This window comes from Odontesthes bonariensis, chromosome 5 (genome assembly GCF_027942865.1).
Source record: "Odontesthes bonariensis isolate fOdoBon6 chromosome 5, fOdoBon6.hap1, whole genome shotgun sequence".
Lineage (NCBI taxonomy): Eukaryota > Metazoa > Chordata > Actinopteri > Atheriniformes > Atherinopsidae > Odontesthes > Odontesthes bonariensis.
In genome coordinates, this window is record NC_134510.1 from 19134211 (window position 1) to 19161291 (window position 27081).

The window sequence follows — 27081 nt, forward strand, 5'->3', positions numbered from 1 at the left end:
TCATTCAGAAAATAAATAAATGTGTTATATACATTATTTTATGGGTTTTGTCCAAGTAACATGAAAAATTTCCAGCAAAAGTTGCAAGATCTTTGAAATGATGGGGCTATCTGTTTTAAGCATTCAATTATTGATAGGCAACGAAAAATCAGTGTGTGTGAGATTGCTACAATGGCCACCACTAAACGCTGTTTCATACCTTTATATAGGTATATGCCTGTAGTTCTTACACCCTCAGACAGCCATTTTTCAACACAAACAGACGTGAAAGTCCCCCGAAAAGCTAACAACACATCGGCTCTGGAGATGATGCTACGTATGGTGAGCTTGAGCTAGCACATGCCAGAAGGTTTGGATGACAATCATTTTCATAACAAAGAGGACAAAGTGCCAAAAACCAGAAATAGCAAAGAAGCACAGATAAATAGCTCATACAACAGTTGTGCTGGACAGTTTTATATACATGTATCTTAACACTTAGTTTTACTCCATCACAAATCAGATCTTTGTCACTTTGACTTCTGTCTTTTCCACAACAGAGCAAAGCAAAAACCAAGAACAGCGCTAAAATAACTAAGAGTAGCCCACAGAACTGTACTGAATTCTACGTTTGATATCCTGTGCTCTTGTAAGAGAGAAGTATGAAGCACAAACTTGAGTGAGAACAAAGGAAGCTGTCATGGGAAGCATGGAATAATGTTATGTGTTATTACTTTGCAATTAACTGTTTTTTTTCACTGAATATAATTGCAAAGATTTTTGTGCCAAAAGACATTAGGCATAAAGACATTAGGCATTTGTGGTATATTTGCAAGATTATTCAAGAACTTCATCTAAGGCAATGAATAGCAGATAGAATTTGCTCAATTCTCATGAGCTGACCTGGAAATACACACATAAACAAAACAATTTTGAGGAAATCGTGATACTCTATTGTAGATTGATGTTAAGGTCTTTTAGCAAACTATGAATATATCCTCCATCAAGGTAAGAGATGAGGTAGAGTTGTGTGACTATTGATTTTTGTGATCAATCTCTCTCAGCAACAATATGCAAAACCTTCTATTCTGACTCATAAAAACTTGATGGAGAGTCATAAAATGGGTAAAGGAAGAAATCATTACATTTACGACCGCTCCAGATTACTTTCTTAAAACTGCAAGCGTGCCAGACAAGGCATATCTAGTCAAGGCAAGGAGCTTAATGTAGTTTAAATCGATTTTAAAAGAATGAAACTGCTTAGATATTTTATGGAGAAATACCTCCATATCAAGTTTCCCTCTAGACCAGAGAAACAAAAGTTGTATAGTTTATGTATACACATAACAGTAAGAGTAATACATTTCACAATGAAACGGAACAACAAATTGTAGGCTACCGTCATTTATCCAATCAAAGAAAAACAAAGAAAAATTTCTTTCAAGAAAAAAAGTATAGGAAGGGATTTTCAGGGCTCAATTTCAGGTCTTATTGCTGGTGTCTATTCCCAGAGGCAATAGTGCAATAGTGAAAAATATTTATGTATGCTGCTCTCTCTGCGTAGAATAATCATAAGGGGCTGACCACAATAAATTTGTTCGAAGATTTTTTACATAGCTTGACATACACTATTAGATCATTATTTCATCTAATTCTCATAGCCTCCGTACAGCTTGATCATTGACAAAAGTGACTATACAAGAAAAATGTTTTCTTTTTTTAATTTCATTTTGCAATGCACTTTTAAGCTGTGTGTAAATGTTATACATAAGTATTGTAGGTCTGAAACCTGTTAAACTATTTTATTTCCTGTGGGAAAAAAAGTTTTTAATCTACTGATTAAATAAAGGTTAAATTGGGGTTCCCTGCATCTCATTTGGTTGAGCACTCATCCCATGCTACAAAGGCTGAGATCTTACAACAGCCACCTTGGTTCATTGACAGCCTGGGTCTTTGGTTGTATCTCTGCTCTCCCCGTCTACTGACTGTCACAAGCTAATGAATGTCAGATGAGCAGAAGAGGTATATTGGTGGTTAGCATCGTCCCCCTACAGCATGAAGGTTCCCAGCTTAAATCTTGGCTGGGTACTTGTCGTGTGGAGTTCATGTTCTCCCTGTGCCCTGTTCAATCTTCTCTTGATGCTCCATTATAAAGAACTTTCAACCGTTCTTCAAACCTAAAACCTAAATTAATTCGTGATTGTCTCTGTGCTGGGCCTATGATGGAGCTGCAACCTTCCCAAGATGTAACCTGTCTCTAGCTCCATGACAGCTGTGATAGTGTCAAGTGACCCTGCGTCCTCAAACAGGATGAAGCAAGAACAGAAAATGGAGAACAAAGCATGAGCAACTAAAATGAATTTCACAAGTCAAGATCAGTTTTAAAGAAGGGGACTTTTACCTGAAATATTGTGCTTTAATATCACATTGTGAGGCTCAAATTTTAACAGAATTCCAGCTGTGATTCACAAGAAATACTTTAGCTATTGACTAAATAAATGAAAGTGGTGAAACTTGGTTGATTGCTCGATAAAATTTAAATATTTAATACATTTGTTAAATATTAAAAGAAAAAATCTGTTGAGACTGAGAGACATACTATTTATTCATCCCACTGATTTATTCCCACAGAGAGAAAATTCCCAAGTTATTTTTTGGATGTTTAAATAATCATAACCATGTTGACTGAATTATTTTTCTGTTGGTCCAAATAAACAGCTGTCAATCAATGAATTTACATGGTGTCAAAGCAGAACTCAAAATATTTATATTGGAACATTTTTCTTTTTTCACTCTGTTCAAAGCTCTTTTCTTCTGTTTTGACACACGTGATGGGTTACAGATGAATGATTCATCGTGGAATATGGAGTATGGAGCACACATCATATGCACATGACAAAAACTTTACTCTGTAGTTTTACTTCATCGTGATTTCAGCCGTAAATAAGACAGAAGCACACAGGTACCAAAAACACAGTTTTTTGCGAGTATTCAAAATGATCTTACAGTCTTATAGTTTTATTACTTTCTTCTCCGTGGGCAACAGGCAGTCTGATGAGGGAGACTCACGTTACTCTAGTTTGCACAGATTTTTTTCTCATGTGCAATAGACACTTATTCAGGCTGGCGTAAGGATTGCTTAAAAAGTCGCGCCTATTTCCCTGAATTCATGAATGAATCCGTGCTCGATGATCGTTGAATTCGGCGTTTGGGGAGAGTTTGATCTTTTGTTTCCTCAGATGTCGCCCACTTCATTCACTACTTTGCGTAATCGCTACGCAACTCTTGAGGATGCAACATCTTATTTTTAGGACTGAGACTGAGAGAGGGAAGAGAGGTGGGTGGGCACCTTTCTCTCTGCGCCATATAAGAGTGGATCTGTTATGGAGACCCCATCACACCGCAGTTCACTTTTACGCAGAAGAGATGAGCACACGGATAGCGAAATCCAACCCGGCCATGAAACTAATAGTGGTGAGTAAGCAGGTTTTCTGCAGCGCTTCTCTGCCAGCACGATCACACATGGCTTTTTACAGAAGGAATTACATTTAGTTGTTGATGATCAGATTGTTTATTTTAGACGGTTTCTTGCAAGAAACGTATTTTTGTTGCGCTGCAATGGGTGTCCAGCCTACACTGGAATCAGTTCTCGCCGTCGTCCGCATATATGGGACAATCAAACACAAAATAGTGAAAAGGAAAATAATCGCCTCACATTTGCTGTTCTCACTGATGCAGGTAGTTTTGGTGGTCCAGATTATTATGGGGACCAGTGATTTGTCCGTGCGTCGCAGTACGCACCCATCTTCTAAACTCAGTAATTACTTGTGCTTTAAGTAGAGTAATGAAGTTATTATTAGGCTCGCTCGTGTTTAACGGTAATAATAATGTGAGCGTTATCATAGTTTATATTCAGACCTTTTCACTTATTCAGTAGCCGTGCGTATGAGTTACACAGCTCTAAATATAATCTGTGTGGCAATTTTATCAGATTATTTCTGCATTTTGTTTCGAGCTTCTGTAAAATGATGCAGACATGACACATCCTATCCTATATAAAACATATCTTGCAAGAACAAGATCTCTAATCAATTATCACGTCTTTTCAAATACAAAATGGCTTTGTTTGTTTTGAGGTTTGTTTGCTTTTGGTTATGAATGGAAGTCGTGTTTCCCCCACCTGTTTGTTAACTGGTATGAATAGTTAGAACACCCTCAAGCAAGATCTACCATTGTCATCACTGCATGATAGTTTACTTTGGTTCACATTCAATTGCCTTCACTATAGCGTTATTTTACTCTCCCAGTTTGAGTGCCCTACAGATTGTGTTTACAGCAGACTGTCTGAGATGACACTAATTTGTTCTTTTGAAGTGAAAGCCTCCAGGATAAAAGCAGCTATTTTCTTTAGTATGTTTTGCATGGAGTGCTGCATTGGAACCTTTGCAGGTTTTGCATATGTTAATGTGCTGATATGTATCAGGGCAGAAACAAATAATTCTCTGTAACTGCAAAACTTTGCTATCTCTACTTGTCACCCATGTGTGTGTTTGTCTTTGGGTGTGAGAAAAAACAATGAAGACAGAGAACGTGTTTTGCATCATGCAAGCATGGTCATTTATTGAATCTGTTTGTATGATGTCTTGCTTCACTGTGTGCAAGGCACACGGTAGTGACACACAAATACGCATGTATGTGCGTTCATATGTACTTTCTGCCATGGCAATATGGTAATATCCTCATTGCAGATCAGTTCTTCTGACTCAGTGTGTCTCAAAGCAGGCAAATCTTTTGCTCTTACAGTTCCTGACATGTTGTCCTTCACTTAATCAAGCAGTCTTTCAGTCTTTTGAAAAGAAAGATAAACATCCTTTTAACCAACCAATGAGTCAGCTGTCCAAGCACTCAGTCAGTAGGTAATTTAATGTTGCAGTGACACACTGCAATTTTGTGTTCAAAACATTGCTTTGGTTAAAAAGTGCAGCATAAATGCACCTCCTGCACCTGTGTGCTCTCTCTGTTACTGCACATTTTCATTGCTCATGGTCTTCTTAAAAACACATTTAGTTTTTTGCTCTTGCCTTATGTCAGAGGAGTAGTTCATGTTGTCAGTCTGTCTATTTGGATGTGGACACATGATTTTATGTGTGCTATAAACAGCAAAATTGTGCAATAGTATCGTAATGCTTGCTGTAAGTGAGCCAGACGGCTATCCAGACAGTTAGCCGGCATTCATCTAATCTACTTTACTATCCATCCCATAATCCCACCTTAAATCCCTATGCAGAACTAAATGTAACACAACTCTTTTGTTATCTGTTATCTATTATCTGTGTTTTCTTATCTTTACAGCTCCTCTGCTCAACTCTGTTGTGGCCGTTGACAGCAACTTCCCTAAAATATAGCAGCAAGTTCACATGCAGGGTGCAGATGTTACTGGGCGCTCACTCAATCAAAAGGATTCACCTCTTATTTGTGTTTTGTTTTTTTTCCAAGACAAACAATGAAGAGAGGGTGAGGAAGTGAGTGGGACAGGGGTTAGGGAGAAATAAGTGGACGTGTGTATGAAAGTCCAGGATAAACATTTCTTTAAACGGACAAGTACTACTTTATACAGAAAGCAACAATCACTCGGGTAGGTTTTTTTCCACACAGCTAACTTCCCCTTTTCGATCAACAGTAGAGCTGATAGCAGAAGTCCGTACCTCTCTGTATGTGTGTGTGTGTGTTTGTGAACATATATGATTGTGGTACAATTGTAATGAACTAATTGTGTGTGTATGTAATTATGTGTAAGACGGAGTGATTACAAGACCCAAAGATTAAAAAGTGAGGATGCATAGCAATATAAATTAGGCATTAGTGTCAATCTCACACACAAGCCCTCATCTATGTTTTTATCTTACTATTATATGTCATATTGAAAACAGCAAGACTGATCCAATGTAAATTTCTCTGGTGACTATACCTGGCATTAGATGTGGTGGAGCACAAGCAGAGCATGATTTATTTGTCTTGGAATTTGAGCAGGCAACCCGTGAAGCCACCAAAAGTATGAGGAGTTTAGAGAAATACATCTACTGTTTTTTTTTTTTTTTTTTTTTTTATTTATCATTAATCATTTAGCAGAGAGGCAGCAGAAGTGCTTGCATTATGTATCTAAGTAAAAGTAACAGTGCTGTATCATAGAAACACTCAATCTCAAGTTAAATCCTTGCATTTGAAACCTAAAAAGTACTTTGTTAACACTTTGGAAGTTTAGTACAGTGGTTGTCCATCTGGAGGCTGGGTGGCTGTACAATCTCACTGTAAATCTATAGTGTCTATACTTGGACAGTAAAGAATAGTTCTTGAAGTTTTGCTTTAAGAATATGAATAAAATTTGCTGGAGTCTACTCCAGACTTTCATTATTTGGGTCAAATGTTTTGTTTGAAATGACTCATTACTCTGAATTTCTGGACTAAATGATGATACACTCATCCTGCTTTTACAGGCCAATAACAGGATTGCTATTAAGAAAGATTTTCATCATGGTTAATCTGTTGATTGCTTTTGGAGTTGATGAGGCTTATTCAAGTTGTTTGTCTGTTTTTCTAGCTAACACCACAAGTCATTGATATCTTAGAAACTAAATCAAACCCCAAAAAATGTCACAGTTTAATGTTTTGCATAGCTGGAGAAAATCCCAGTTCAGCTCATTGATCATATGATCTTAAACTTGATAAATCTCCACCTTTAAGATGAGGTCGTTTACCTTAACAACTCAATAATTCTCTTCAGTCTTTAAGAGCTTTAGCAACGAAATACGAGCACCCCTGCTTTGAGAAGCAGGAGCGAGTATGTTGTGATGTGGCATGGCTCTGTGACCAGAAGTCCCTCTGTGCTTCTATATGGATGACAAAAGACAGATTCCATATCCACATGAACTAACAGACACACACACATACACACACTAACTTATGAGCTGGAATCCCCCCTCAGACCACCTGCGCTCTACAGTTAACTGAATCCATGTGCCTGCTGGATGAGCTGGTGTAGTGTGATTTGGCCCCTTTGTGCCATGACTCCGATGACTTTTCTCCTCATATCATAGCTTTAAAACTGACCTAAGGCAAACCAAACATGGATTATCATCTTGCTTTGCATACTCCAATTTCAGGGCAACTTTCACTCCCAACTTTTCTCCTAGAGAAACAAGGTAGTGTAACTTTATTGTTTCACAGTGTCATTTTGGATTAATTTAAAAAAAAAGAGAGAAAACAAATGTAAACATATATGCCTGGGATTATACTCCAACTTTCTGCATTATCAAGGTGCCTTTGCCAGTTGCTTTTTAGTGTCATATACACAGAAAGAAAAAAAAAACTTACAATGAGAAGATGTTGAGCTCCCTGCATTCATATTCTTACACAGTTTTTCCCCATGTGTAAAACTGATTAACCCTGCACACACTTACTATCTACGTGTGCAATGTTTTTGTGACAAGCTCAAAGCATGTGTGATACTTTAAAGGCTTTTTCTGTCAGGTGTCTAGACTCTGTTACTATTCCACTAAAATGTGTTTTGCATTGCGTAGAGTATTATTCAGCAAAGAACTCTGTGATCTGATAAGTCACGGAAGAAACAAAGCTTTCATGAGTCTTTTAAGCTCAATCTAACCAACGGACAGATTTATACATTACGTGTGTTCCTGCTCAGCCTATATCAGTACAGTGATGGATAAACATACTGTGAACAACTGAAGCTTTGCTCACTAAACATCATCTCTCAGCCTGTAAACATCTGTCTGGATTTGCGTTGTTGTGGGCAGCGTGGTCCCTTTTCTAGATCCAGCATAACCATGTGTATCACCGTCACTTACAGAGTGAAACACACTAGTGCTGTTGCTTGTCAAATCCGAGAATAAAGCATCTATAAAAAAGAACATTTTCTCTTTTGAATAATTCATTGATATTGTCTTTTCCATTTGAAAATACAGAGCCTTTGCTCAGTTTAGTTCACATGGGATTTCCTGGCATATATTTACAGCAAACTGCCTTTAGACTATATAAATACTGCACAGTAATTACCTGAGGGAGGACAACTTAGAGAGCCTATTTTTATAACAAGCACTGTCACGTGCAGTTGTCACCACTTGCAATTATTGACATAACACCTGCCCAGCTTGCTCAAGAGGTTTTACAAACCTCTGTATCTTCATCCATCTCTCCCTCTCAGCTGGCTTTGCTCCATGTAGGATATGCCTCTCGCTAACCTTTGTTCTGAAGATGCTAACAGTATAATTATGGCTGTCATTTGCCCCAGCTGCTGTGTAATTTGGGTTTCCAGCCGTCGTCCATGATGCCGTCAGATGGCGGTTTCTAAATCAAAAGGAGGGTGAAAAGTTCAGTATCTTTTTTTTTGTTTTTGTTGTTGTGAATGGACCAATTAAAACACACCCCACGGGACATCTTCCAGACTCCTAAAAAGTTGACTTTTTTGTTGTTCTCAGTGGCATATAGCTACTATGTTGGTTGGTTTGGAAAGTGGAAACAGATACTGACAATCTGACAATAAACTTTCTACAGGTTTTGATATGCAATTGGAAACAGCATGTTTCTCAAAAAAAATTTCTCAAGCAAAAAAGCACAAATTGCAGTCCTTAAAAATAATCATTTCAGACTAGATATATGTGACACATCTGTCGGATTTTCTCAAATGTGGTCTCAAACGTGAAGCCAATTGCAGCCAGAATCTGTGTTATCTGTTATCTCACATGCTTGATGTGTGATAGCCTTGAATTTATTCACCTATTTTTTATTTATTTTTTTAATAATCTGCAACACTGGCCTCTAAGTGCAGGTTCCATAGAGTGTGAAATTGGTGTAAGATATGAGTAAATAACACAGGGAAATTGTGGAATGGACAAATGTGGCAGCATTGAATCATTTTGCCATCAGGCATATTTAAGAAGTTCAAATGGCTTATTTTCAGGTTTTATTATTTGTTTTATCATCAGAAACATATCCGAAAATGCATGTAGTTTTATTTTCGACCCTAAACACTGTGAAGAATTATTGCTTTTCATTCCTTTGTATTATATATTTCAGTTGAAGTCTGGTCAAATTACCATGTATTAATCCTGAGCCCTTTACTCAGTCTTACCGTCTCTGCATTAAGATTACACAGCCCGACCACTGAACTTCTCCTGGCTTGAACCTAATATTTAAGCCAAATCTAGTGTAACTAAATCCAGATTTGCCAAAAACCCAGGTGACCCTCTGTCAGTCTATCAGTATGCTCCACCCTTCTGATGTTTCTAAACTGATTGGATGTGGTCTCATGGCTTAATAAAGTATGTATACAGTTCTTAATTTGAAGAGTAAGGCTGTGATTGTGGGTTTGATTCCTGATGGGGCCACCCATACTACAAACAAACTAATGCAGTCATGGTACTCCTCAGTTGCAGATGAAAGCTTTCCCCCAAATGCTGTGTTCTGAGGTCGATAGGTTTTGCCGGGAAAACCACTGCGCTCGCCAGACTGTTTGAAACCTAGGTTTCTATTATGGTGTGTGAAACCCATTCATCTATTTTTACTGTCATTTTCAGTGACCACCATTTTAAGGGGAACTCGAAACAGATAATAAAAACAAACTGTTTTCACCACTCAAATACATGTACAGTACATGTATGGTAATGAATTAAGAGAGAACACTAACACAGAATAGCAGCTGAAAGCAGTTTGGAGCACAAGGAGCATGTTTGAAAACATATGGCAGATGGGGAAGACAGCTGCACTGCAAAATATCTTCTCCAAGAACACACATACATTTCTGGTTAAACCATTTCTTTGGCCAAATAGTTTGTAATACAAGAGTCAATAAAAGTGCACCTTGAAAATAACAAATTGGCTCTTCGAAGGGACTTTAGTTTCATGCTAGTTTCATGTTAGTTTCATGTTAGTTTCATGTTAGTTTGCATTGTAGATTGTTTTTGTGGTTGCAAGTACAAATACATACATGCAGTAAGGACATCAATAGTGTGTGGTAGGGTAAACTGTAGAACAGTGTGTTTTGTACTCTCGTGGCAAATGGGGAAAGCCCAGTAACCTCCAACAGTTCTCTTTATGTTCCGTAGCCGCAGAGCACGCAGACCAACACTGAGGAAGACAGTAATTGGACGTGAACCTCCACAAACATGCAGACACACACGCGCAACAAACACATTCCTACGCCTGCGCACTCTTCGGCTCACATGCACAGATGTTCTTTAGTTGTTTTTTGTGTGAACTCACTCAATTTGAAGATGCACACACGTAACAAAAAAAAAGGTTCGAACCACATACAAGCACAAACACACACGCAATGGACGCAGGGTCTATTGTTACTTAGTTGTCCAAGCAGCGAGGATGTGTCCTGGCCCTGGGACAGTCGACAGAGCCAATGCTGGAGGCCCTTTAGTATAAGAAGCCTGGTGTGTGACATCTGGTCCTCGTGTGGCCTTGTCCTGGTGCATGGCTACACGTGGAACACACTCACAAACTGAAATCGTATTTTTTAGACCTGACCAAAGCTCTTTACTACATGGTCTTGTTTATAAAGCAATAGCTAAAAAGGCCTTTCCCAGAGGTTCACGATCAGCCAGCCACATTATTGTGAATGAATAGGGACAGGTTTTTTTTTTTCAGTGGGTAAGGGGAGAAAGGGTGTGGAGTTGTTCTTGCTCTGGGGCAGTATTAAAGTGCAATACATCACCCTTGAATCACATCAGATGCTTTGCAGCTGCAGAACTTACAAAGCTGCTGACAAGGGTAGAAACTATGGGTAAATTCAGAGAACACAGGGCTGTGCAGTTAATCCCGTGTCAGACATTCATTGTTATTTAGTATGTACAGAATGTTTGCGTGGTTTATTGATCATGAACTCATTTAGATATTTTAGAGACTGTAGTTAGTTTACAGAAAGTTAAAAAAAAAGATGCTAGGGGGTAATAAATTAACTCTGACTAAATAGTCATGAGAGAATCTTGATCGCAGCATGTGGCAAAATAATCAACACAATTTGAAGCATTATAAAGGGACAATAGTGACTACTACAAACATGAAAAGATTGAAAATGTATTGTTTATGAAGAAGATTTCAGAATGCAGAAATCCCTGTCAATGCAACTTTTGCTGGAGGTTTTCTTTGAACTGCACACTTCAAATCCCATCAACAAGGAGTTTCATCTGAAATCCGCTGAACTTTCTTTCAACTCTTTCTTACTGGAAGCTTAAGGTTTGAAAGTGCTCCAAAATATGAAAAAAAAGTCATTTAAACTTCTTGCCAGTGGGAGCTCTGCACAAGGATTCATTGGGGCTTTTGACACTGCTGTTGAGTCACTGTCAAACTGACTTTCTTTCTCTTGCAGCTCTTCACAGCTTCTCTATCCTGGGCCTTTCAGCAACAAGCTGTGCCACCAAAGTACCAGTATCGAGACCCTGTGACATCTGACCTCCTATTATGTGACCAGTGCCCCCCTGGCACAGCTGTTAAACAACACTGCACCGCCGACACGCCCACTGTGTGCAGTCCCTGTCCTGTGAGGCACTTTGCTGAGAACTGGCACTGGGGGGACACGTGCCAGTATTGTACCTCGGTATGTATGGTGCCAAGTGGTTTGCACGCCATCCTAATATCAGGCGTGTAACACTTTCTTTCATGAGAAACACCAGGTTTTGGATGTGTCTGCTCAAAATTAACTGAACAGATTTTTTTCATCTTCGTGTTTTTACCCTCAAAGCTACTCATGTGATTTCTTTCTGAATTTTCCTCAGCTCATACTATTTGTTTACATTTTGACACATTTGTCATTTTTTAAGCCAGTCTCTGCATAACATGTATTGTTCCTAAAAATGGAAGTCTGTGTGTGCTCATCGTGGTAGAAAGATCCTCCCGGTTCTATTTTTTCCTCTTTGCCACTCCACAGAAATGATGTAATCACCTCTTCATCACACTATTGTTAACATGTCTGCCTCGGGATGCTTTTATAGTCTGTCACTTCTATCACTTTTCATTCAAGACAGCTTATTTGTTGCATGCACCATGTTTTGTTTATTACTGTAAATTACTGTGTGGTTGTGAATAATTTATGTGACTCTGTACAGGCAACATCATAACCTCACATATGGCGTGCTTTGTTTGATGTGTTTAGGTGTGCAAGGAAAGGCAGTTAGTGAGACAGCTTTGCAACAGCACCCATGACCAACTCTGTGAGTGTGCTCCAGGTTTCCACCTAGTGGTGGAGTTCTGTATTGCACACAGTTCCTGTCTATCTGGCTATGGAGTGACAGCTTTAGGTAAGAGATTCTTATTGGTATTTGTTGGTTGAATTAATCCAAGTAACAAATTGTATTCTTTTTCTATATTCCTACATATCCTGGCACAGTTACTGTCTTTATCCATTGAAGCATTAAATACCTAAAAATGTGATATTTTCCTTAAATAAAGGAATTGAGTCAGTACACAGGCAGACTGTAGAAAAAGCACTAGTTCACTTTGGTAAGTAAAAGACAAAAGACTAGTTTAGCATTATCTTTCAGATTGAAAAAATGTATGCAGTATGCATCAATTTTCAGTGTTTTTAAAGACCAAACATTTGGTGTTTACATTTAATGCTTTCTTCAATTTTGTCCTCTATTGCCCTTTTAAATCACTGGCATGTCATGAACAGTTGCACTGAGACAAACATCAGTTATATGTTCACAGTAGGATTTCGGATTTATTGCAGGAAGCCTTTTTGTCTTTCATCTTCTTTCTAAAAGTCAATGAGTCAGATCTGTTCCAGATGCCCATGTCTCCTTTCACAGAACCAACTTTCTTAAAGAAATTTTTTCTTAGAAACTCACAGAGATCTGTTGTGGCCAACTTCATCTGCAAGTGATTTACTCCAACTTCTATTCGGCCACATGCTGGCACAGAAATAATTGACACACATGAAAAAAGAGAGGCAAATTGGGGTTTATTTAAATTATTTCAATTTTGTAAATGTACAAGTTTTTAACCTATGAGAATTTGTGTGTAGTTTGCCATTTTGAGAATAAGACATTTTTTAACGTTCCTTTCATCAGTGATTTTCCATAACATTGTCACTTCACTTATAATAGTACACTATTTCAGCTACTTGGTTATGACGTTCCATGTCTGCCGTACCTGGCTCCATATTACACCGTGCTACTGTGTGCTGGACTTTCTCAGAGGCAACTAGCACAGTCTGCTCTTGCGGTCCTGTCTGGTGGCGCAATACTTATTTTTGTACTGCCATGATTAGTACCTCTATACTGTCTTTCAGACACTTCTCAATATCAGACACTTCTTCAATGGTAAGTGCCTGCAGGGGCTTATCCTTCCATGAGGTTCCTCCTCTTACTCTTCTTGCTCACTGGGTTTCAGAAGCCTGAGGGACTCACTTAGCAGTTCATCACTGGGGGCTATCTTCCTGATGTACTCCTGGATTGTTGTTGTCCCATCCAGGATAATGGCTCTGATGCTCAATAGCCCCTCCCTCCCTCAACCTTGGTGTGCACCATATATGTCAAAGTCAAGGCCCGCAGGCCAGATCCGGCCCGCAAATTAATTATCTATGGCCCCCTGGATGATATTTAATTACTATTAGAAACGGCCCGCAGGCCACAGCCGCCCGCTGGTGTTTTGCACGCACCAACACTACATTCCCCACAATGCAACGGTAGCCCGTGAAGTCACTGCAGCGCGCACAAGCGGCTTCATTATTCATCAGCAGTCAGAGCAGAGATCAACTTTAAGCTACCCCTCTCCTCAAAAATGGCTAAACGTAAGGTGGACGCTGAGAACAGGGGGTTTCAAACCAGGTGGGAGGCAGAGTACATGTTCACGGAGGTAAAAGGCAAACCTGTGTGTCTTCTGTGTGGAGAAAGTTTGGCTCTAATGAAAGAATATAATCTAAGAAGGCACTATCAAACGTCTCAGAAACACACAGACAAAGACAAGAATATGGACATGGAACAAAGGCTACAGAAGGTGGAAGAATTAAAACGAGGCCTTAAGTCCAGGCAGGCTATGTTCACATATGCCAAATCACAAAGCCAGGCTGCTGTCAAGGCTAGCTTATTATTATTATTAGCTTTTATTCATTTAATGTACAGGACATGCAATTTTTCTTTGAAGGAAGTTCATTTTTGTCTGTTTGCCTGTTGAAAATGGTTTCACTTGAAGTTACTGACAGAGCCATAACAAAATATTGCTTTATTCATTTAATCATTAAATAATATACAGTGTGTTAGGTCTTGGTTCAATAGGCTATGTGCAATCATTTCAATATGTTTTAATAAACATTGAACCAGTCTGGCCCTCGGCTTGTAACAAATTTGTTTTTTGGCCCTCGGTGTATTGGACTTTGACATCTCTGGTGTACACTCTCAGGGTGCTGGACTTGTGTTGAAACACACCATGCATTGTGAGCAGTTTTCTTGTCTTGATGTCAGTGGCTTCTATCTTCTCCTTTGGTCAGGTTATTATACCAGCAGAGTATCTGATGACGAGAAGGGCATATGTTTTGATTACTCCGACTTTGCTCGTTCCATTCAGTTAACTCTTCAGGATCTGCCTTACTCTTTGTAGGTACTTGGTTGTCTCTGACTTCTTTGCGGCCTCTTCGTGGTTGCCGGTGTGACCCCAACGTATTTTTAGCTGTCCTAAAAGTCTGCTATGGCTGCTGGTAGTTCAACCCCTTCAGTTGTGATCACCTTGCCTCTCTTTGATATCCACTTCGAAACATGTATCCATAGCCACTCTTTTTGATGATTTGGCTGAGAGGGTTCAGGCCCACACAGAGCAGCAATAGGGACAGAGCATATCCTTGGTAGATACTGCACTTGATTTTAACTTGTGCAATTGACTTGGAATTGGCCCCTAGGGTTGTCTTCCACAGTCCCACTGAGTTCTTGATAAAGGCTCTTAGAATCCTGTTGATGTTGTAGAGTTCCAAGCATTCAAGTATCTATGTGGGCAGCATTGAGTCGTAGGCTTTCTTGTAGTCAATCCAAAGTTGGGTTAATGCTAATACCTGCATACAGGCCCCTGCCCAGGTGAGGGTTTGGCCTGGGGGGGCAATAGGAGCTGTACAGGACTGTTTTGAGTACATAGAATGGGAAATGTTCAAAGCTGCTGCTACAGACAATCAGCACGCCTCTGTATCACAAATTACATCTCCAGGGCCAATGAGAAGCCATAGATGACGCAAGAGGTACGGGAAAGACTAAAAGTGGGGAACGCTGATCAAGTCGAATGATGAGTTTGTGCTTAGAACAGCTAGAGTCAACCTCAACCGTGCTATTAGGATAGCAAAGTGTGCACATGCTGGGAAGATTCCATTACCCCAGTAACATCAGGTGCATGTGGCAGACGATCCAGGCAATAAGGGATCACAAGGCTGCTCCTCCACTGTGTGGAACAAACACCAACACCCCTTCAACAAAAGCCAACCCCCTCCCTGGTGAAGCAGTGCTGAATCTCAATGTGTCTGAGGTCCGTTAGACACTGAGGAAAGTGAATTAACGCAAGGCAACAGGCCCCGATAACATTCCAGAATGAGTACTCAGGGAGTGTGCTGACCAGATGACCAGTGCTTACAGCCATCTTCAACACCTCGCTAGAGCAGGCTGTGGTTCCATCATGTTTTAGTCTGCCAACATCATTCTAGTGCCCAAAAAAATCCACCATCACATGCTTTAATGACTACTGTCTTGTTGCACTGACTACCATGATGATGAAGGGCTTCAAGAGGCTGGTGAAGGACCATGTCATCTCCACACTACCCCATATTCAACCCATATCCGTTTGCTTACTGGCCAAACCGGTCAACAGAGGGCGCCATCTACTCTGCTCTACACTTGAGCCTGGCACACATGGAGGACAAAAACACACATGTACAAATGCTGCTGGTTGATTTCAGTTCAACATTTAATCATAATTCCCCAGCAGCTGGTAAGCAAACTCAGCCCCCTGGGTATCAGCATCCTATGTGCAACTAGCTGCTGGACCTCCTCACCAACAGACCACAGTCAGTGAGGGTGGGAAACAGCATCTCCAGCTCCATCTCTCTCCGTTAGGTCCCTAGGAGGATGTGTTCTGAGTCCACTGCTGACACATGACTGCTGCGCTGCATCCGCCTCAGACCACATAATAAACTGTGCAGATGATACAACAGTGGTTGGTCTCATTCGGGACAACATTACCAGTTCTAGAGAGAGGAGGCGAAGTTACTGGGGGATTGGTGCTGGGAGATCAATGTGGTCCTAAATATTTGGAAGACCAGGGAAATTATCATTGACTTCTACTCATCCCCCAAATTTCTAAGGGTGCATATAACCGAAAGTCTGGACTGGTCACTACACACCTCATCACTGGTCAAACGGGCTTAGCAGCGGTTGCACTTCCTGTGCCGGATGAGGAGAGCACAGTTGTCTCCTCCCATCCTACCACGCTTTTTTGAGACACCATAGAGAACGTGCTAACCAGCTGAATCTCTACCTGGTTTGGCAGCTCCAGGGCCTCAGATAGGAAGTCACTGCAGAGGGTGGTGAGGACGGCAGAGAAAATTATTGGGACTTCTCTCCCATCCATCCAGCACTTCGCACACAAACACTGTCTCAGCAGAGCCCACAACATAATCAGACTCCACACAGCCCCAACATCAGTTTTTCCCCATGCTATCCTCTGGGATGAGCTTCTGCAGTACCAAAACAAGAACAGTAAGGTTCTGCAATAGTTTAATTCCCCAAGCCATCAGACTGTTGAACACACAATAATCATTATACCCCTTTATATATGGACATTCATTTTGGATTTATCATGTTAAGCTAGTCCAATGGCAAGTGAATGCATCGCAATTTCATTCCCAGTGTGCACTAACCAGTGTATGTTATGAATGACCATAATAATTTTTTTAAATGTAGAAAACTCTTATACAACTATATCTCTAAATTTGAGGCATAGATAGACCTGGTTGTTTAAAACCAAGTTCCTCAACGTGTTTCCATTCCTTAAAGGGGAACTCCGGGGCATTTGAAGCGCGTTTCCATTGCTAGAGGTTGTCAAATACTGATAGTAGGACACAGAGAGGTGCAAATCTGCGCTCCCTGTGTGGAGATCACGCTGTTTGCACAGCGTGTCATGCGAGGCTAATACGTGGTGGCTAAGGGGCAACTGCTAACCCTTCCACGTAAAACAACAACTTGCACACAGCAACAACATGCCCAATATTACTGGGCATGTATTGTTGTAATGTTTTAAATAGTTGAACGCAGTTTTTCTAGAGAAGATAATTGTTTTGTATATGGGATTATCGTCCATCAACTCTTTTGGGCTTTCACATGCGCGAGCCTACAACCAGCCGGTGAGTTACATGCTGTTTATAAAGTTGTTTTGTAACGTCCCCATGCCAGTAATGTGAGAACCATGCATATGGTTTTGATGGTAAGGCTTGTGACTTTATTGTCGGATGGTTTATAAAGTGGTGTGACGTTTCTGCTGTGTGCAAGTTGTTGTTTTACGTGGAAGTGTTAGCAGTTGCCCCTTAGCCACCACGTATTAGCCTCGCATGACACGCTGTGCGAACAGCGCGATCTCCACACAGGGAGCGCAGATTTGCACCTCTCTGTGTCCTACCATCAGTATTTGACAACCTCTAGCAATGGAAATGCGCTTCAAATGCCCCGGAGTTCCCCTTTAAGTCACTGAAGTTGATAAGCTTCAAGCTAAATTAAAGTGCAGTATCATGTGAGTAGCATTTTGCATTGTTTCTCCTAATTCCTTTTAAATGCTGTTCCTCATTATGTTAAACATAGTATGGGTTCCTGTCTGTAAGATTAATGTAGTAGATGTTTCATGTTAAAGATCACTCAATGCAGGGGGATTTTTTTTGGTCATTATTTTGCCAAGTCATCTTTGGGCGTAATTTGTTCTAAAATTAGTAACACAGGATAACGTGACATTTTCAATTGTTAAGTGCTTTGTGACTTGTTCCTTTCACGTATGTATGTTATGCTTATCTTATAACTTTACTAGTTAAAGAGGAACCAAACAACCTTTGTTTACCTCAATAAATGGCCACTTTTCCTCTGAATTTCTGAAGTTGAGCTTCCTCCTAGATTTCACAGAAGTTAGACTTATGATAGTTAATATCTTGTCTATCATAAAGATCTCTGTTTGGAAATATGAGATCCTGCTCAGCCTTTCAGAATGATCCTGTTAAGCCCTTCCAAAGCAAGTACTAATTTAGTGCATACCAAACTATATTCTTTATCAAAAGTAAAATGATATTGTGGTTGTAACAGACCACACTGAGTTGCAATATGTATTTTCTTATTAGCTGTCTGTCAAGTCAGGAATCAAAGGTTTTCCCTTAATTTTCATCATAATTTTTGAGTATCTGTAGTCACTACTGACTGACACGTCGTCATGATGGATGGATCTGTAAACCAATTAATTTAAAAGATTCTATGTTTTCCGTGTCACCAGTGACTGTTGGCAACATAGACAGAGACTGATGCTGAATTTCAATATTCAACTTTGTAAGCAGTATCTGGTATTTCTGTTTGAACCCCAGCACAGACTGGTACAGCACTTTTTATGAATTCCTCTTTTATCTGAGACTAGGATCCAACCACCACAAGGATGAAACAGCATTTTCCAATGACTATGGTTATCACATGACCCCTGTGGTCCTGATAGTACTCAGAAATGAGACAACATTTTCCACAAAGCCCTCTAATGGATCTACAGCTGGATTTGAGAGTGTGATGTTCATGCTGTGTGTGAGTGTGAAGTTCAATAGACATGAGACAGCAGCTCAGGGGATTCCCCCTTGCCCCCTTGAAGCTGAGGGACTTATTATGTAATTCCTCAAATTGTGGTTTAGACCGTCAAACCAAAGAATAATAGCTCAGTCTCCCAAAAACCCATGCTGTTCATGACTTCATTCCCTTCACTTTGATCTCCCAACTTGCATGTTTATTGGTCGCTCTTTCAATGGGAGGTTTTGAGTATTTATAGCTGAGTATCCCTTGTCATTGCTGTATTGATTAACTGCAAAGAAAAAAAAAAAAACAACAACCAATGAATGACAGAATCCCTGCAAATCATTTTGGACTTTTTACAAGCTACAAACCAAAATGACAAAAAAGCTTTGTAAAAAATGGTTTGGTCAAATTAAACCAATATATCTTTCAAAATAGAAGATATAAAAATGTATCAGATGTTGAATGTGAAACATTTTACTATTTCACAAAAATATATCAGCTTATCTTGAATTTGACAGCTCAAAAGGACTGGGATGGAGGCCACAGCAGGCTGGAACAGGTTGCAAGTAATTAGGGTTAACTGGCAACAGTTCAGTAACATGATTGGGTGTAAAAACAAGCACTTTAGGGAGGCTGAGTCTCTCAGAAGTTAAGATGAGCAGGGGTTCAGCAATCTTAAAAGAACTGTGTCCACAAATTGTGAAACAATGTCAGAATAGTGTTCCTTTCATGAAATTTGACTTCAAATATTTAATCGTCTGCAGTGCATGATGTCATAATACTAAGAACCTATAGACATATCACAAGCTAATGTGTCATGTTCACAAGGACATAAAACACAATTATATAATTGGAATTACTGCATGGGCTCAGGAACACTTCCAGCAGTCATTGTCTGTGAACACAGTCCACTGTGAGAAACAGGATGAAGCTCTACCTTGCAAAGAAGAAGCCATTCACGAACATAATCCAAAAATACTATTGTTTTCTCATTTCAAATGGACTGAGGCCAAGTGCAAAACTGTCCTGTGTTCATAAGGATCAAAATTTGACATTGTTTTTGGAAATTATTGATGCCTCAAATACAACAAATCTTCACAATTGAGGGGTTAAAAGAAGGGATTTTTTTAGCAATTTTTCATGAAAAATAACCATACGTCGTACATTTCTCAATTATTGTGGGCACACACATGAAATCAAATTTGCATTTGAGCTGCTCTTAATATTAGATTATTTTTTCTCACCTAAATGCATGTCTAGCCAATTTACCTTAGTTGGTAAAGATGGTCAAGAATATAGAAGAAAAGAAAAGCACAGATTGCACTGGAGTGCCAATCACTGGAAACATTTGAGAAAAATCAACAAAAAAAATATCATACACCCAGACTTATAGACAGTATATCTATTATATTATGTCTAATTTCCATGTTGAATTTATTAAAGAACTAACATGCTGATTTGACACATTAGAAATTCTGAGAAAAATTAAGTAATGTCAGCATCTCTCATGAGATGATCTGAGACATTCAAGTTTTTACTGTATGTGCTTTGTCATCATAGATGAAGGAAACGTTTGCTGTATGCATATCCGCTGGTGGTTTCATGTTTTTATGTTATCTGTTGAAAAAAAAGCACACACTGTGCCATGATAGCGGGAAACTGATCAGAAGGTTACATCTGATAGAAGTTTAGCGTCATCCCACGCACTTTCACTTCTATGCTTCAGTCATAAAAATAAAATGAGGATGTGATTACACAATAGTTCCACTACATGGGTTGTCATGCGTGCTTCTGTTAAAACCAGAGGCTGACAGGGTTTACTGTAATATTATCAGTTGTTATCTGTAATGAGGGGTGAAATAAATCATTTCTGTTTTTTGAATTGCCCCAAGATGTAAATATTACTTATAACATTTTTTTCATGAAAAAGAAAGCACACTGAATACTGATTTTCCTGTCAATCTAAAAAGTCATCAGATGAATCCTGGGGCTATAGTGTAAGTCACATGCTGTCATAGTAACAGTGCAGGATATAGTAAAACATATAGAAACTAAGTGGGCATAGTGAGTGAGTCAGAAGTAAGGAATGCATACAGTCATCTGTCCTGATGAGTTGTCATGTGTCACTGTGGTTGTAGTTCTCAGAATCACATCATCGTAATTCATAAAATTCATGAGTTGGGTCATGTTCACACACTGAAACCTGCTGAGGTATTTCAGATGAAACGTATCGATATCAAAAACCATCAGCTTTTCTCTTTAAAGGTAATAACTTACTCTGTCAGCTCTGTCAGTTTTAAATCATGACAAGGATCTTTTGTGGATGTCTTTCAGGCACGCCAGTGAGTGACACTGTGTGCGAGCGCTGTCCTGATGGTTATTTCTCCACCGACGGTTCCTCCACCGAGCCATGTCAGCCGCACAAAAACTGCTCAGATTTAGGTCTGAAGACATTGAGATGGGGCACAGCCACTTCAGACAGCCTCTGTGGCTCCCAGGACAAGAAGGCAACACTGGAGTGCTCTCAGCATCACACTTTGTGCCATACTGGTGAGAACACAGACAATCTGCTGGAATCATAAGGCTTTGGTTCTATGTAGTCTGGGATCAGGGTACAAATCATTTGTACTGTTTACATCCAGCACCACACACATACAGTACATTCAACAGTGCTTTGAGTAAACCACAATTGTCAACAACTTAAAATCACTCAGAACTGAATTATTTCAGACTTGTGGTCATTTTCATTCTTGAAGGCAGGGGATTTCCTTGGTCAGGTTCATCGTCCAGATTCCATTCTTTTCCAAATTCCTGCATATCTTAAAACCAACAAAAGAAAGAAAAGCCAGGGGTTGAATGGGATGTTTATGGAGCTGCTTTCAAAATGACCCATAATGGATCAATTACCCCTTTAACTGTCACATCCTCAAACACAATAATAGAGGAAACTGAGTCAAACACAAAGTTAGCTGGTTCGGCTTTGTTACTCACATTTTAACTATGAAAGATGCTGAAACATAATATGAGAGCGAAAGCCTCAAATATGACACTTAATTCTCAGAGCCTGAGAAACCACACATACAGATGTGCAGACCTTGGCACACTCAAGCACAATGAGTACCACACTTCCAATAAAATACACAAATCTGTTGACCCTGAGGGAGGGTGATGCTTTCCTCAAGCATTCATTCACAAATTGTCCTTCTGTGAAGTACACAACCACAAACTGTCTGCAGAAAACCCTGGATCAGTTTAGCAGTTTATTAACAAATATGTGAAACTGAGAGCATTGGGATTCCCAAAGCTGTTATGTAACTTGGATAAACCACGAGGATATCTATGTCAGTTATAAATCAAGCCACAGTTGCATCATCCACACATCAGAGAAAAAAGCCAAATGTCTTCTTCAAATTAAACTCTGCCACAAAAATGCATTTTTTAAAACCTTCTTATTGAACATTTAGGCATGTCTATCATTTTTTTGCAACTCAGTCAGTAAAATGGCAGAAAAAAGACTTTATGGCTGCATGACATTTGCAATTTCATGTAAAACATTTCACATAATTTGACTGCCCTGCTTATATAAACTTGGAATATCCTTTGTGACAGCAGGAACATCTAATGTTTCCCAATTCTCAAATTTTGCTGTAAAATACCCTGCTCTTTGAAGAAATACCTTTGCCTTATAAGGGAGGAACAGGAAACTTTTGCGGCATCAAAAAAAAAAAAAAACCTGAAAAAAAATCTGCTTTTTTTGTGCAGTTTAGCTTGGCTAGTCACATTAATGTCAAACATTAGTCACACATACACACACTCACACACACACACATACAAACTAATCCAAACATGTGCAAACTAACTAACATGAAAACACAGTTAAACACTTGTCTTTGTGTCAGCAGACTGAGGACTGTCAGTTAAACAAAGATATCTTGTTAAAGGCTCGCTAATACAATCTGCCACCACTTCCCACTGGTCTCACCACAGCAAGTTAGCCTGGATCTGCAGACGTACTTAGTACATTGAGTTTATTGTGGTTGCGGTCTATTGAGGAAAAAAAAAGAAAAAAAGCATTTATTCATAAATGGAAATTATCTTTTTCCTTTATGTATTAAGCTGTCTCAAAAATAGCAGCTAAAGCTTTTCTTCAAGCATTTTCTGTCTCCTTTCAGATGTGACTCTTTGTGAGGAGGCAGTCTTTCAGTCATTAGCCTCACTGCGACTGTCCTCGGTGTCCCTGGAACGACTGCTAGAGAGTCTTCCTGGTCAGAGGGTGGATCGTAAGAGCCTGGAGAGGCTGAAGAGGGCCTGCTCTCCACAGCAGCAAGTCCTGCAGTTGCTGCGACTGTGGAAAGAGCAAAACAAGGACCAGGGCAAGCTGTATGGCATCATACAAGGTATGGATTAGGGACATATATGGATGCTTTAATTTCAGCCCTACTTATCAAACAGAAGTTTCTCAGACCACCTGGGTAGCTACGCCTCTGAAAAGGCCCCACTCACCAGTGGTGTTCCTCAAGGTTCTTTGTTAGGCCTCGTGCTCTTATTTTTGTATCTGCTCCCACTTGCATCAGTTTTTAATAACATTTCCTTTCATTGCATTATTTGTTTTTATCGCTGTTGCATTTTCATTCTGTGAAGCACTTTGCTTATCCTCAGCTGTTTTTAAATGTGATATATGAATAAAGTAGTTGGCTTGACTTGATTCATTTAAGTTTGGCTTTTAGTTCCTTTTTGCCTATATGTATATTGATATTAGCATTGTGAATCTACAGGTGTGAACCACTGTGAGAGAAAGGTCTCCCGCTGCAACAACCTAAAAAACCTAACACTTGCCGACCTCATGAAGGTAACGAACAGCCTGCCGGGGATAAAAGTTCAGGACGAGGATGTTCAGGCCATTGTTTCAACCTGCCCGTCCAGGCAGTATATCTTGCAGATTCTACACCTCTGGAAAACGGCAAACTACAACCTGGATCTAGCAAAAGGTCTTTCTCAGAGTCTGAGGGTGCTGCGCAGTCAGGGAGCACCACGCTATCTGCTGAAAGGCCTCAAGAAGATCAACCGCATCATAGGAACCACCTTGGCACCTAAGATGTATGAGAAGATGTTTGACAGCATGCTGAAGGATGAGTCGTGTTTTAAAGCTCATAAGCCATTAAATGAATGAGGTATTGAGGAGTGTCAACAAGGATTTATGCAGTCTACAGAATAACCAAACACTAATGCATTGTCAATTAGAAAACCCCAAAATACATACACACAGTCGGACAGTTTATGAGACAAAATAGCAGACGGTGCAAATAATCATATAACAAATAGGCATTTTGTTCTTGTATACAGTTATGTCAAAAAGAAAGGATAGACTCTTTCATTTGTGTGATCTTATGTATTGGGGAATAATAACAAAAAAATCAATTGGTCTTTATTAGTGAAATACAACCTCAGATGAACAACAACAAATGGCATATTACATGGTGTCCTAATTCAACTAAAAGTAGACCAAAATCAGGTACACCCCTTCAGCCAGATGCTGCTAATCAATTACATCGCCTCTATAAAAGCAGTTTTTTTTGTTATTTTCTGATCCAATGCATTAAGGGGGATAGATCTTATAGAAGCAATAGTTGCTGCCCATCAATCTTGGAAGGGTTATCCATCATTCAAGAGTGAGATTATTTACAAGTAGAAAATACTGAAGACAATTACCAGTCCTGACAGGAGTGAATGTCTCAATAGATTTAAGTCTGCGTCAGTTCAGTTAGCATGTTAAAGATTAAAGTTCATGACAATAGAATTAGAAAAAGACTGAACAAATATGGCTTGTTTGGACATTTCTATATTTTTATTTAGCCCATATTTATGCAGGTTAGTCCCGATAATCTCTTTTTCAAGGAAGACCTGCAGAAAAACTCCTCTCCAAAAAGAACATGTCAGCACAGCTTAAGCTTATGGTGTTTCAGTGGCCCAGTCCAGACCTCAACCTTATTATAATGTTGTGTGGGCACTTATGAGAGCTTTGCAGAAACAAATCCCTACAAAACCTCAATGAACTGAATCTACATTTTAAAGAAGAGTCGACCAACGATGAATCACTTCAGAGACTGAGGATGTCATACAGAAAATTATTACTTCCAGTTAATTCTGCCACAGGTGGTTCTACAAACGACACTACTTCTGCATTTTTGCTGAGTTTTTGTTTATTAATAAAAACACAGTGAAACATTCCATTTGTTGTTGGTGATCTGAGGTTGTATTTACCTCATTTTAAGACCTTGTAAGAATCAGATGAGTTTCCTCATTATGGCCTGACACATAAAATCTGAAGTCTCTGAACAGAGAAATCTGAATGATTTCCTTTTTAGGTCACTGTAACTAGAACATAGAAGACAAATTGGAACGGTAAACCCCTCTTTGCCTCTGTGATTTAACCTCACTCTAAATTAGAACTTTTTTATTCAGTTACATAACAAATGATGCTAAAGGAATATCATTCCTTATGAGTCTACAATATCTTTGTGCCGTGATTTATCTGATAAGCCTGAAAAGAAAAAAAAAATGTCACACACATGGTGTCTTCACACATCTGTTTTCCTGGAAACCTTTTGACCGGAGTCTGTGAAAAATGGAATTCTATTTAATATGTAAATAGCACACTGTTTTATGGAAAATGGGCTGGCAGATTCTGTGTTTTTATTATTTGTGCTTTCTCGCTGTTTGAGAGCAAGGATTCGATTTCATAATGAAATACATTTATTTTCCTCGGCTGTCCTTTGTTGGGTTGTTTGTTCTGGACTGCTGATTAGTAAAGCTCGTTTGAATTTTTTTTTTTTCACAGTTATATGAATGTACAAAGGAGTGCAATTGTTTTTATTTAAAATGTAATTTTTACTTCCTGAACATGTAAAAGCTTGTGTTTATTACTTTTATCAGAAATACTGGATTCCAAATGCTGCAAGTTCATGAAGTGATATTTTTTATATTTTGTCTTATCACTTTTATACTATAAATGTATGATCTGTATTGTATATTTGCCTGACTGGTCCACTTTTTAAAGCTTATGTGACTAAGTTGTGAAGATGACAAATAATCGGACTAAATTCTGTTTGTGAAAATGCATTGTTTCAACATAAATAAGCAATGAACAGACAGTGGTTGACTTTTCACTTTTCTGCTGGCCTTTGAAAGAGCGAAAAAAGATTTTGTTTCATTCCACTGGAGATATATGATATATATGCCTGACTAAATCCTAATTTGTTTTTACAAAGGAGGAAATCGTCCTTATAGATCACTTATAGGTAGGCTACAAATAAGATTCTCAGAACCTGCCACGGCAAGTTTTTATATTAATGATATTTTTTTAATAGAACATACTCACAGCGTTGGGAGTTGTCTTAAGAAAACCTTTAAGTATGACTCCACCAACATTTCTACAACTGAAACTCCAAGAAACGTAAGTTACAGATGTAACTACGGATCTGTGAGACCGAGGGATGACCGTCACTACGGTCTTAAAAAGGAATGATCACCTTCGTTCTGCCTATCACCGAAACCATATGTCAAAAAAGTCACGCCCGTGACCTCCGGAAGCAGAACGACCTGCGTTAATAAATAGCAGGGATTGCTCCCGGTTCAGTCTCCTACCTTGAGCGCCTCAGGCTGTTCCGAGCGACAAAAGATAGTGACGGTCATCCCTCGGTCTCACAGATCCGTAGTTACATCTGTAACTTACGATCTGTTTCGACCTCACTCTGACCGTCACTACAGTCTTAAAAAGGGATGACAAATACCAAAATGGTCGCGAGGAACATAAAAGCTAATTATTAAAACCTCGCTCGGTCACGGACATGAGGGCGGCGTCGCCGACCGAAGCTGGGCGAGTTACATCCACCCTATAAAACCTAGTAAAAGTGCATGGCGTAGACCATGAGGCCGCTGCACAGATATCGTCTGCTGGTACTCCCCTGAGGGCAGCCCAGGACGTTGCCATACTTCTGGTAGAATGAGCTCTTATACCAGGAGGGGCTTGCATCCCCTGTGCCTTATAGGCATGGGAAATAACCTCTACTAGCCAATGGGACAGCCTTTGCTTTGAAAGAGGCAACCCCCTTTTTGCTGCCCCATAGCAGACAAAAAGTTGGGAGTGAGCTCTCCTCAGTGGCTGTGTAAGGGCCAGATAAGCCCTCAAGGATCTCACTGGGCACAATGTGAGTAACTTCTCCTGCTCTGCCTGTGAGGCAGAGGCAGGCTGAAACTGATCCACCTCCAGAACATGGTTGATGGACTGCCTGTTAATAACCTTTGG

At 39.6% G+C, this 27081-nt stretch overlaps 1 protein-coding gene across 1 annotated transcript; it reads left to right on the forward strand.

Annotated features, from left to right (window-relative positions):
• Positions 1-3267: 3267 nt before the first annotated feature.
• Positions 3268-25921, forward strand: LOC142380712 (tumor necrosis factor receptor superfamily member 11B-like). The gene is made up of 6 exons (XM_075466611.1): positions 3268-3453; positions 11369-11596; positions 12152-12296; positions 21111-21326; positions 22949-23173; positions 23552-25921. Exons 1-6 carry the CDS (start codon positions 3271-3273, stop codon positions 23944-23946), a joined length of 1392 nt encoding a protein of 463 aa, XP_075322726.1. The 5' UTR covers positions 3268-3270; the 3' UTR covers positions 23947-25921.
• The last annotated feature ends 1160 nt before the right edge of the window (positions 25922-27081 follow it).